This window comes from Cetorhinus maximus, chromosome 16, assembly GCF_964194155.1.
Source record: "Cetorhinus maximus chromosome 16, sCetMax3.hap1.1, whole genome shotgun sequence".
NCBI classification, from domain to species: domain Eukaryota; kingdom Metazoa; phylum Chordata; class Chondrichthyes; order Lamniformes; family Cetorhinidae; genus Cetorhinus; species Cetorhinus maximus.
The window spans coordinates 85,936,184-85,949,331 of NC_135894.1; the positions used below are offsets into that span (position 1 = coordinate 85,936,184).

Here is a 13,148-nt window from a genome sequence, read left to right on the forward strand (position 1 = left end):
GGTCAGCTCCATTTTAGGCAGTGCATTAACCAACAGAGCCAACAGGGAACTTGGATGGTTTCCCTTCTAAGTAAGATTAAATGCAAGTTCAAATAAATACATTTGAGTACTGTTGGCTGAATGGAGACTATCTGACAACTTCAATAGTTTTTATACCACATCATACACTACATGCTTAGAGTTCCTATGACAATGAAGTTTTTGTATCTTATAGGATTGTTCTGTTTTACTGACTTCTTTTCGAGTAAGTGGATTTTCCAATGTCTGCATTCCATACATAGCTGGAAAATGGAATCCTGAAAAATAAGTTGGTCCGGAAATCTGATTTACAAGGAAGTTGATTCAAGCATTATACCAGGAACCTTTCCTCAGCAAGGTGCTAACCTCAAGATCCCATCAGAGCACGGTGAACAAACAAAAAAGAGAAAACTGAGAGATAACCAAGAAGAGCTAGCAAAGTTATTTTGAAGCAAAATGGATAAAGACAGGAAGGAGAAAAAAAACATAACTGAGAAGAAATTCTTGTGGAAATGCTGCCTAAAAGGTGTGAAACAGGAAGCTGCAGAGGAATGAGACGGGGTGAAGTTAGGGTTGTGCAAATCAGAAAATTGGTTAAATCAGCTTCGAAGCCAGAAAAGTCTAAGTAAGATGATTGGCTAAATTTTGGGTTTGCTACAAAAATTCCTGCACAGTAGAAGCTGTATTGCAACATAGTGTTAGGTGGAATACAGATGAGTATAATGCAAGGGAGGGGGTTGTTGAGCCATCAAGCCTATTCCTTCCACAGATCATATACAGTCTATTTTGTACATAGTAGTAGTAACTGCACATTATACTTAATTCTATATGAAGCACATTGAGGCATTTTTGAGAGATGAGTTAAGATGCTATATAAATGCAAGTTCATTATCACAGAGCCAATGCAACCCATCTTCTGCAAATAATTTCTGCAAGCTTTCTTCTGTTCTCCAGAATGTCTATTCAACATTATGCTCTGCATTATCGATCCTTGACAGGCTGTTGTCCTTGGCATGACATTCTTCTGATCCCAGCAGCTCAGGAATCATCATTCTACAGGCAACATTAAATCATCTGCCTGTACTTACCCAAACAACCTTCAATTGCATTCCAAATCAAACATGCATCAAGCTTTTTTTAAAGGCCTAAATCAATAATTAATCAGAAAATTATTGTTTTTGCTCACCATTTTTCTCCATTTCTAATAATTTATTCTAATTTTTCTAATTTCCAACATTTTTCATTAATAATAATATGAAGACCACAGGTTAGATATCTCTCTTTTTGGTATCTCTGCATCTCCCTGCTACAGATCATCGTATACTCAAATGGTGAACCGAAATTTCCTCCCAAAGACAAGGCTGGCAATCACAGTTGTGAACGTACATTGTGTTCTTTCCATACTGAACCATATTGGCACGACAATGCAATTCAGCACCTGGACTGCTCATTTTTTGGCAGTTTGCTGTTTCTAAATAGATTGTGGGACAAGTTAGTGTGAAAGTAAGTGTACAGCTAAGTATTCTTTAATAAAGTTCCCACTGTTAGCATTTTCGAGTGAAACAGATTAGTTTAACTTGCTGAGACCCTTCTGTACATCTAAATAATATTTTATCCGTGCATAAATCAACTCAAATCTTCCTTCTCTGTAGGTAATCCACTGCAGTGGGTATTTGAAAATTCGACAGTATGTGTTTGATGTAGCTCTCTATGATGGCTGTTACCAGATTGTGGGACTAGTGGCAGTGGGACATTCATTACCACCCAGCGCTATTACAGAAATCAAACTTCACAGCAACATGTTCATGTTCAGAGCCAGTCTAGACCTCAAACTCATATTCCTAGACTCAAGGTAAGAACCTTAAACTGGTAAAATGTTTTAAAAGCAACAGTTAGTCACAAAGATTGAGCTCTTTATACGTTAGAATTGCCAGGGCACAGGGGTCAAGGTAATTCAACTTCACTGAATCCACAGTTTCAGATGCATCCCTTTTGCTTAGCAAATCACACACACACAAAGGGAAAACTGGAGGATGATTCATCTCCAGGCCATTGCAATCTGGCTCCTAATTAAAGAGTGGCATCATCAGAGACCAGGGGGCCCTCAACTGAAGGGGGCTGAAATGAGGAGGGAAATTACTAGATTGGAAGGGCTTTACTCCTCCAAAAGAAACATAATAGCATAACCTATTGCCTAAACCCCTGGTACTGTTAGCCTGAGTTATACCAGACCACAGCTAGACCCCTCAATGAGCACCTTTTTCTAGTAGTCATAACAGGTTCACCCTTCAAAGAACATTGTTAATTATACAAAACTCTACTTTTGCAATAATATGATATTCTTTGAAGCAGGATTATTTGGATGCACTTGGATAGAGAGAAAGGACTGAGGGATATGTTAAGATGCTGCGTGTCTTAAAAATGACAGCTATGTTTGGTCACATTGGCCTATTGCTGTGCTAAAAAATTCTGTATAGCTATATCTATAATAATCACCCCCTGTCATGTTAAAGTGCTTGTTATGTTTATGAAAATGGTATTTATAGGAGTCCATGGATTTCCATTACAATGCACCTACTCTACATCACTGAAGACAACTTCCTAGAAGAGGTAGCCACTTAGTCCCATACCCTGGTCTTTCCCTATTACCTCTCAAATTTTTAGCCACTTGCAGCCAGAAGTGTCAAGTGGATGATCCATCTCGGCCTCCTCCTGAGGTCTCCAGCATCACAGATTCCAGTCTTCACCCAATTCAATTCACTACACATGATATAAAGAAACAGCTGAAGGCACAGGATACAGCAAAGGCAATGAGCCTTGACAATATTCCGGCAATAGTATTGAAGACTTATGCTCCAGGACCCGTCGCACCCCTAGCCAAGCTGTTCCAGTACAGCTACAATATTGGCATCTACCCGGCATTGTGGAAAATTGCCCAGCTATGTCCTGTCCACAGAAAGCAGGACAAATCCAACATGGCCAATTACCGGCCCTATCAGTCTACTCTCGATCATCAGTGATGGAAAGGATCATCAACAGTGCTATCAAGTGACACTTGCTTAACAATAACCTGCTCACTGACCCTCAGTTTGGGTACCTCCAAGTTCACTCAGCGCCTGACCTCATTACAGCCTTAGTCCAAACATGGACAAAAGAGCTGAACTCCATAGGTGAGGTGAGAGTGACTGCCTTTGACATCAAGGCAGAATTTGGCCAAGTGTGGCATCAGAAAGCCTAGGAAAACTGAAGTCAATGGGGATCAGGGGGAAAACTCTCCACTGGTTGGAGTTCATACCTAGCACAAAGGAAGATGGTTGTGGTTATTAGAGGTCAATCATTTCAGTTCCAGGACATCACTGCAGGAGTTCCTCAGGGTAGTGTCCTCAGCCTAACCATCTTCAGCTGCTTCATCCATCATAAGGTCAGAAGTGGGGATGTTTGCTGATGATTGCACAATATTCAGCACCATTCGCAACTCGTCAGATACTGAAGTAGTCCATATCCAAATGCAGCAAGACCTGGGCTACATCTAGGCTTGGGCTGACAAGTGGCAAGTAACATTCATGCCACACAAGTTCCAGGCAATGACCATCTCCAGCAACAGAGAATCTAACCATTGCCCCTTGACATTCAATGGCATTACCACTATCAACACCCTTGGGCTTACCATTGATCAGAAACTGAACTGGACTAGCCATGTAAATACTGTGGCTATAGGAGCAGGTCAGAGCCTAGGAATCCTTTGGCGAGTAATTCACCTCCTGACTCCCAAAGCCTGGCCACCATCCACAAGGCACATGTCAGGGGTGTGATGGAATATTCTCCACTTGCCTAAATAAGTGCAGCTCCAACAACACTCAACAAGCTTGACACCATCCAGGACAAAGCACCCCGCTTGATTGGCACCACATCCACAAACATTCACTCCCTCCACCATCGACAAACAGTGGCAGCAGTGTGTGCCATCTATGAGATGCACTGCAGGAACTCACCAAGGCTCCTTTGGCAGCATCTTCCAAATCCACAACTGCTACCATTTAGAAGGACAAGGGCAGCAGATATATGGGTACAACACCACCTGGAAGTTCCCCTCCAAGCCACTCACCATCCTGACTTGGAAATATATCGCCGTTCCCTCATTGTCGCTGGGTCAAAATCCTGGAACCCCCTCCCTAACAGTACTGTGGGTGTACCTACACCACATGGACTGCGCCAATTCAAGAAGGCAGTTCACCACCACCTTCTCAAGGGCAATTAGGGATGGGCAATAAATGCTGGCCCAGTCAGCGAACCCCACATCCCATGAATGAGTTTTTAAAAATGTAATGTTTTACAGATACTGCATCCAGCACAGTTTCTGGTACCAAAATTCTTGGTCTCAACAATCCTCCTTGTGAAAAAGAAAAGATCCTAACCTTTCCCTTCATTGTCCTCATGCTAATTTATACCAACTCATTGCCTCATCAAAACCCTCAGAAGTTGAGATCTTCTCTTACCCAGTGTGGCTCTAATGAAAAGACCAACAGTTTCTGTTCTCTCACCATGACCAAAACCTCTCATCCTTGGTTTTCTTTGTGTTAATCTCTTTTACTGATCTTTACATCCTTCAGGAACTTAGACACCAAAGCTGGACATAGTATTCCACTTTCCACCAAAGCAATAATTTTAATTTGTTTGTCAATGCATTTCTTCCTTCTGCTTTATTTCCCTGTGTGTAAAGCCTAGTTCGTTCTGAACTAGTTCACTTTCTGTTTCATTGAAATTATCTCAATTTTTAAAATCTTAATTATCAGGGTTGCAGAGTTGACTGGATACGAACCTCAGGACCTGATAGAGAGGACTCTGTACCATCACGTGCATGGATGTGATGTTTTCCATTTAAGATACGCACATCACCTCTGTGAGTAACAAGCTGCTCACCTGAAATGGTACTCATTCCAGAACACTTTGTACAGATCAATTATTGTACATTACATATCAGTTAAAATAGCCTCACTGATTTTAATCTAGTTTATGTTTCTAGATTTAAAACTAAGAGGATGATATTTTCAGGTTATCAACTGCAGACTATTGCTCAGTAGTCCTACAGTAATCATGGCATAGCTGTTGATTTTCAACATTATCACTCATCGATACTAAAGGTAGCTAGTTATGTGGCTAAAGTTGGACATATCACTGTTTGTTGCCATAAAGGAATGAAGTCTGAACAAAATAATTATGACTTTCACAGTATATGTTATGAAAATAATGTGATTATAAAGAAAATTTTCAAGTTTGTGGTGTAAACGACAATTGCAAAACATGCAAACTTAACTCTCAATTCTATCATCTTTAGTTGAGAAACAAAAAGGACAGGGTAAGCCTCATAGTGCAGAACAGCTTGGTGGAAAATAATACAATAGATGAGGTAAATGAAGAAATAATTCTTAGATACCAGCCAAACTTGCATTTTAAAAGCCTGAAGTTTGAGGAGAGAGCAAACCTAATTGATTTAAGGAATCCCACAATTCTGAGTTCTTGTAAACAATTGCATATAAGTAAAAGACAAATGATTAGTATTTAAACCGAACACTAATATGATAAAGATTTCTGGAAGAAGGAAGAGCATTTTTAAATAGAGGGACACTATTTTAGAAAGATTAGCATCTCTGTTAAAGTCATGGCAGAAGAATGTTTTTAAATACATTAAGCACATATCAGCTAATACTGCTATCAGTAGTTTCTTGTTGATAATGTGATTCCAGGTTCTTCATCATATTTTTCAAAATGTTGTACAATTTGAGGTGACATTGCAAAATGTTTTAATATTCATCTGAAATTATGCTAGAAAAAATACCAAGTTTTTTTTTTATTATTGTGGAAGTGCTGGTCAAAGGACAAGTCACAACGAAGTACTACAGGCTGCTGTCAAAGCATGGAGGCTGGGTGTGGGTTCAGAGCTATGCTACCATTGTTCACAATAGTCGTTCATCCAGACCTCACTGCATTGTGAGCGTCAACTATGTCCTCACGTAAGTATAAGCATACAGTGTGTTTATCAATACAAAATTTGTAATAATGTTTGAAAGAAATAACATGTAAGACAATCCAGAACTTGAGAAGGCCAATCAAACTCGCTCAACTCACGATTCCCTGCATGATTATCCCATCGCAAATTCTCCCTGTATCTATCGATTTTCTCTAGAAAATATTACTTCCCCCAAATAAAAGCACCACTTATTGTTGCGAAACACCTTTGTAACTCTCAATCCCACTTCTCAAAAGATGCCAACAGTGTATCACCAATGGCTACTATTTTTCATTATTTTTGGAAAAGGGAAAATGCAATTCCACTCAGCATATCTTAAAACACCAGCTAATAAATGAACAGAATAAAGTAAGATTGAGTGACTTTCACTGAAAACCATCTGTGTGATTCTCAAAAGAATGAAAATCCACAAAGAGAAATAAGTATACTGGAGATAATAGAGAGACTAAAGAAGTGGGGTTTGCTCCCCTTAGAGCATAGGAGATTGAAGAGAAATTTCATAGATATGTTCAAAAATTATGGGAGATTTTGATAGAAAAAATGAGGAGAAAGTGCGTTCACTGTTCAGTAACCAGAGGACACTGATTTAAGTTGACTGGCAAAAAAAAAGAGGGGAGATTGGGAAAAATTGTTTTACTCAGTGAATGAACTATCTGAAAGGAAGGTAGAAGCAGATTTAATAGTAACTTTCATAAAGGAATCAGATAAAAACTATTACATATATAAAGGAACAATTTTCAGGGCAATATAGAAAAAGTGAGGAAGTAGGACTAATTGTATAGCTCTTTCAAAGAGCTGGGATAGCTACAATGGGCCAAATGGCCTCCTCCCATGCTGTAAGATTCTATAGATTTGGTGCGTCATTGATGTGACAAGATGTCTGCACACTACAAGGATACGTCCCTCAACTAGTGCCAATTTTCTGGCCTCAGGCTAAGTTAAGTAATCTTGGTGGGCCTGTTAGGCTCCACCTAGGAGTCTGGCAGCAGTGGGGCACAAATTTACTGATGCAAGGCCTCAGAGGCCTTACGGCTCCCGGGGAATTGGAACTTCCTTTGAAAGATCTGGTGCCAAAGCTTTTTGTAATTTAGAATTAAAATGTGCCTCCACAGTTCTAGCAATATTGAATATCAACGAATGGGCCTCTCTTGGGAGCAGTGTTGTTTTGGGTCTACTGATGGAAAATAATTCCAATGGTGTATCTCCATCATTTGAATCATTTCATTGTGTTTGCTGCTATATGGGTAGATGTATCAAACACATCAGGGCAGTGGGCAGTTAGCTGAGGATCAAAATTTGGTGATTCCCCACAGGCTACCCACCCCGGCCACAGCAACCACACCCCCCCAACCCACCCCCCGCCACCCAACTCCCCCCCCCCACCATCTGTCCCAGTGCAGCTCAAATACTGCCAGAGATATGATAGGCAGGGGTGGAAATTATTGGCAGGAGGAATATCAGCCAACATATACAATGTAATGAAAATAAAAGGCTGTTCAATGCATAAGACCAACTAAGGGAAACAGTTTAGAATGTTGAACTCCATGCTAACTAATGGTCAGTTCTGCACTTATTTGGTTACAAATTACTAGTTTCTCATAGTGGCAAATCTCACTGAGTTGGTGGTGAGGTGGTAATGGAGAGATAGTTGAATTGGATCATATCAAGGACTCTGGCTCAAACTACACTGATTGGTGGTGGCCATCAAGTGAAGTAAATTTGGATAGTATCAAGCAGGATCAAAACTGAGTCAACTGAAGAAGCTGGACACCATCCAGGACAAAGCAGTCCGCTTGATTGGCACCACATCCACAAACATTCACTCCCTCCACCACTGACGCACAGTGGCAGCAGTGTGTACCATCTACAAAATGCACTGCAGGGATTCACTAAGGCTCCTTAGACAGCACCTTCCAAACCCATGACCACTACCACCTAGAAGGACAAGGGCAGCAGATAGATGGGAACACTACCACCTGGAAGTTCCCCTCCAAGTCACTCACCATCCTGACTTGGAAATATAACGCCGTTCCTTCACTGTCACTGGATCAAAACCTTGGAACTCCCTTCCTAACAGCACTGTGGGTGTACCTACACCACATGGACTGCAGTGATTCAAGAAGCTCACCACCACCTTCTCAAGGGCAACTTGGGATGGGCAATAAATGCTGGCCCAACCAGTGAAGCCCTCATCCCGTGAATGAATGAAAAAAAAATTACCTGAGCAAACTCAATCAGGTTCTGATATATCTGTTTAGCCCGAGAAATGGAGGTGTCAATCTGATGTAGGTATCACTATGAGAAAGATTACCCAATGTTCCAATCATGCCCTGGTAACTGCATAGTTTATTTATTTTTATTTAGTGGATGCAAATCCCCAAAGCCAAGTGATAGCATCCTCATTTGCTGAGTTAGACAGCCACTGTAGAGAGGACACTCTTTGGTAATATGCAGCATTCTTTGTGTCTTTCCACAAGTGCATAAGGGGTTTGCACTCAAGCCCCAGTGTTGGAGGTTGGCTGCACAGGGTTACTGGCCTGACCTGAACCTGTTTAACAAGGGCCATTCTCATTGTGGTAGTTCAAAACCTGCCATTCGACAGGTGGGGGAGAATTTTCTCCCTGTTGGACGGGCCGGGCGGGAACAGGCATGGGCGGGTGTGGAGCCAGTCGCCACCCGCCATCAGCTCCACATCACCATTTTACGTGGGCGGGCCAATTAAGACCCGCCCAGCGTGACACACGGCCGGTAGCACTCAGCGCTACTTGTGTAGGCAAGGGGAAGAGGGAGAGTCGGAGCCTGCGCTCTTTCGCGCATGTGCACGAAAGAACGCAGGAATCTCCGAGGCACAGAGCTGCCTCAGGGAGATTAAGTGCATATTGAGATTTTTTAATAAAGAAACAAAAATTATTTACACATGTCCCCTCATGGGACATGTTTATGAAATGTGAAAAAATTATTTATTTATGTAATAAAACCTGCAGGAAACCTCATCCCGCCTGTGGCTGAGGTTTCCTGAAAAACACGAAGGCCGCTTGGGCTCTTCTTAAGGTTGGACGGGCAGCCCTGTTGATTATCTGAATTGTTTTTTTATTGGCCTTAATAGGTCTTTGACAGTTCGGCAGGCGCGCAGCCGCATCTGACACACGCCCACCAAATGAAAGATCTGACTGATGCGCAGTGACATCAGGACGCACGCCTGATGTCACCGCGCGTCATTTTACGTGTCGGCGTGCCGGGCCCGCCCCTGCATGCCGACGTGAAAATTCTGGCCATGGGGTTTGTCACAAGGAATTTGTTAGTGATTTCCCATGTTTTCCATTCCTTGATCCAAAGGATGTCCTGCTCAGGAAGGATGCTCCATACAAGGTGCTGAGAAGGAAAGCGGGCATTAGGTGGGTTGAACAGGTCATCGCTGAGTGTTAAGGGAGGTGCAGCATGGATGGCTTCAATTAGCTTGTGAGTTTTCGTCAGCTGGCCGATGTGTGGGGGAGTGATGTTTGCGAGGACAGGAAGCCAGAGGAGGCATGTAGAGCGGAGGGTTTCAGTTATGGTGTGTACTGTTGCATTCAAATGAGCATGAACAAGATGTGTGTGTGAGATGAACTTTGCCAGACAGGTGCACAGGACTCTACTGCGGACAATGAAAGGGCAAGTGCTGAGGTCAGCAACTCACATAGATCCGGCAAGTTTGGGTGAGAGGTTGTTTCTGGTTTTTACCTTTGCTGCTGTTTTCTTCAGATGTTCCTGGAAGGGTAGAATCATGTTTAGAATCACTCCCAAGTACGTTGGGTTGGAATCATGTTTAAACTCTGGCCATCCATGTAGATTTGTAATTCTGTTTTTGCGCTGGCATTGTGGAGATGGAATACACTGGATATGGATTTAAAGGGAGTCAGTATGAGGTGCCATGTGCTGCAGTCTTCCGTCAATTCTGTAAAGTCTTTACTAAGGATCTGATCCAGAGTGCAGAAGGATGGGTGGCACAACAGGTGTCATCAGCATTGATGAACTTGCAGGATATGCCTATTGGCAGATCATTTTTAGTTATGAGGAGAGATTGGTTAGACTGGGGTTATTTTCCCTGGAGCAGAGGAGATTGAGGCGGACATGATTGAGGTGTATAAAATTATGAGGGGCATAGTTGGGTAAACAGGAAGGAACTTTTCCCCTTGGTGGAGAGATCAATAACCAGGGGGCATAGATTTAAGGTAAGGGGCAGGAGGTTTAGAGGGGATGTGAGGAAGAATATTTTCACCCAGAGGGTGGTGGGAATCTGGAACTCACTGCCTGAAAAGATGGTAGAGGCAGATACCCTCAAAACATTTAAGAAGTATTTAGATGTGCGCTTGCGATGCCATGGCATACAAGGCTATAGGCCTATGCTGGAAAATGGGGTTAGAATAGTTAGGTACTTGTTTGACTGACGCAGACTCGATGGGCCGAAGAGCCTTTTTCTGTGCTGTATACCTCTATGATTCTATTTGTATATATGTTGAACAGGGTTGGGGCTAGCACTGAGCCCAGTGGGAGACGGTTGGCCTTTCTTCTCCATGTACTTCTCCCTTGCCCAAGGTGGACTCTGAATCATCTGTTGTGAAGGAGTGTTTCAACAACTGTTCCCACCCAGGTTAGAAGCATTCTGGGCAGCTTAAGGAGCAGGCCATTGTGCCACACTATCATAGGCAGTTGTGAGGTCCAATAGCACTGCGCCTGTCTTCAGGTTCTTTTGGAAGCCATTGTTGATGAAGGTGATAAGTGCCAGAACTTGGTCACATGTGCTGTACCCCTTACAGAAACCAGCTTGGTCGACATTAAGGATGGTCTCTACTTCCGGAGATATGCATTGTAGGATAAGATGCTCAAAAATCTTAAATTACATAGAGAATGGTGAAATCAGTCAATAGTTGGCCGCCAACGTGAGCTCTTTTCCGGGCTTTGGAATGGCAATACCTTTTACCATACACCACACCTTTGAGAGTGAATTTGAGCTGATGATTCTTGTGCAGATCTGAGTCAGCCAGGCACAAGTACGGAGCCCAGGTTGTTTCAGGAATTCGGGTGCGATATTGTTATATCCTGCTGCTTTGCCACATTTCAGGCCCTTTAAGATTTTCTCCAGTTCTTTGATCTTGAAGGGATCAGGACTGCTGCATTCTGCATGTTGCCAGTGTTGTTTCTTCAGTTCACTATAGATAATTCATTTTATTTTAGTTTCCAATGGTGTCCTCACTACATGGAGCAGATGACAGGCAGCTTGGTTCAGGGTGGCTGGTGGGCAATTTAAAGCAGGTGATGTTTAGGCTGCTCCAAGGCGACGAATCAGGCTCCAGCATTTCTGACTGGAATGAGTTCATTTGAACCGGGCTGTCATTTCCTCCCATCTGATGTGATGTGCAGCATTGAGGTTTCAATTCGATGGTCTGCTATATGGGGCTCACCGGATGATTCGTATCTGCATAGTGACGTGTCAACACCAGAGCCGTCTTTTCTCCAAACCACTGCACTGGAAACTTAAAGCACTCAAAGTATTGCTGATGTTATGGCAAAGCCATCGAATTATAATCCTCAGAAACACCAATTAAATTCTGGAAACACATGGAATAAAAATGAAATGGAGATTTCCCAGGAAAGTGCGAAAGTGAGCAAGTGTGGCAGCTTCAGGGTACACATTTTTTGGAAAAGGCCACAGAAATCTTGCTAGAGCAGGCATTGCACAGTTGTTTCCCACCTCCCCCCTCATTCCCATGCAATCATCAGTGGTTAGAACAACTCAAAGGTGGTTCAAAGGCCTTGAGAAGAGATGGCTGCTCAGGTGACTGCAAAGATTAGTGACTACACCTCATTGGCTGGAAAGCACTTTACAATGCCCTGAGGCTGTGAAAGGTGCTATATAAATGTAAGCTCTTTCTTTCCATGAATGACAGTAGCACTATGCAGAGTAGCTGACTGCAATTTCAGACAAAGGGCAGAATTGTCCGGTCCTGTTGGCGGGGGTGACAATTTGGCATGAGGGGCAGAAATCGGTTTCACACCGGCATGAAATCACAGTGGAATCATCCGGTGGTGTCCGCCAACACGAATCCCGCTGGAGGCCGGCGTGAGCACGATTTGCATCCCGGTAATGGGGTGCAAAGTAAGGTCCGACCAGAATCATCCCCCCACACCCAAATTATGGCGGCAAAGTGTGATGTGCAGAAGTCGGGACTTAACATTAGGGTCTTGCTCAGGTCGTGGACACCCGAGGAGATGATGCTGGACCCTGGAGGAACACGTGCGTTGCAGACTGGATGGATCCTCATGCACATGGTTCCACCACAAAGCAGCTCTCCGGAGGCGGGAGGTCCCTGTTGATGCTTCGGGTCTGCTTCAGAACACCACGGTCTTGGCCATGGGCTGCTACAGATGATCAGCGAAGAGGGGGTAGAAGAAGGTCTAGGCGTGAGTGGGAGGGTAGGTTTACCGGGGTGTGGGGGGAGGGTGCAGAAACTAAGGTGTTTGTGGAGATGAGGATGGGATGAAGGTGCTGGGGGAACTGAGGTTGCCGTGGGGGGAATGAAGGTGTCGTCGGGGTGAGGTTGGAAGGGTGTCCAGGGGGATGAGGGAGTAAGGGGGAAGGAGGGAGTATGGGGGGATGGGGGAGGGTGGAGTAAGTGGAGGTGGGGGGATGTCCAGGTGAACAAGGGAGGGGTCTGTGGAGTCAATGACTGCCTCCTGGGGAGTGAACTGAGGGTGGGCATGGTAGGAGGGAATGGTGAGTGTGAGAGGGAGCCAGTAGGGTGGGAGGGTGAGGGTACGTCGGTAACAGTAGAAGGGTGGTTGGTGAGGACTCAGAGGCAGACACAGACCCTGGGGGTGGGATGGAGGAGGTCAGGGAGGTCAATATGGATGGGTGTGCGATTTTCAGGGAGGTAGGGAACGTACACGTCAATCTAGACATCCTGGAATGACAAGGGTTCGGGTTGTTAGGCTACAGTGGGGAGGTGGAAAATGATGCCGGGGGGCTCCACAGTGATGGGGGAAAGTGCATGGGTGACTGGGGTGGGGAAAAGAACAGGGCAACTAATGGTAAAATTGACAACTACCATTTTGCAGAAATCGA

At 43.8% G+C, this 13,148-nt stretch overlaps 1 protein-coding gene across 1 annotated transcript in view; it reads left to right on the forward strand.

Annotated features, from left to right (window-relative positions):
• LOC144691792 (single-minded homolog 2-like) overlaps positions 1–13,148 on the forward strand; it is a 95,653-nt gene that overhangs the window by 55,496 nt on the left and 27,009 nt on the right. Inside the window, exons 6-8 of the mRNA XM_078560279.1 lie at positions 1,671–1,870; positions 4,812–4,918; positions 5,882–6,029. Of these exons, the coding sequence (XP_078416405.1) occupies positions 1,671–1,870; positions 4,812–4,918; positions 5,882–6,029 (455 nt within the window). The remainder of the gene's footprint in view (positions 1–1,670; positions 1,871–4,811; positions 4,919–5,881; positions 6,030–13,148) is intronic.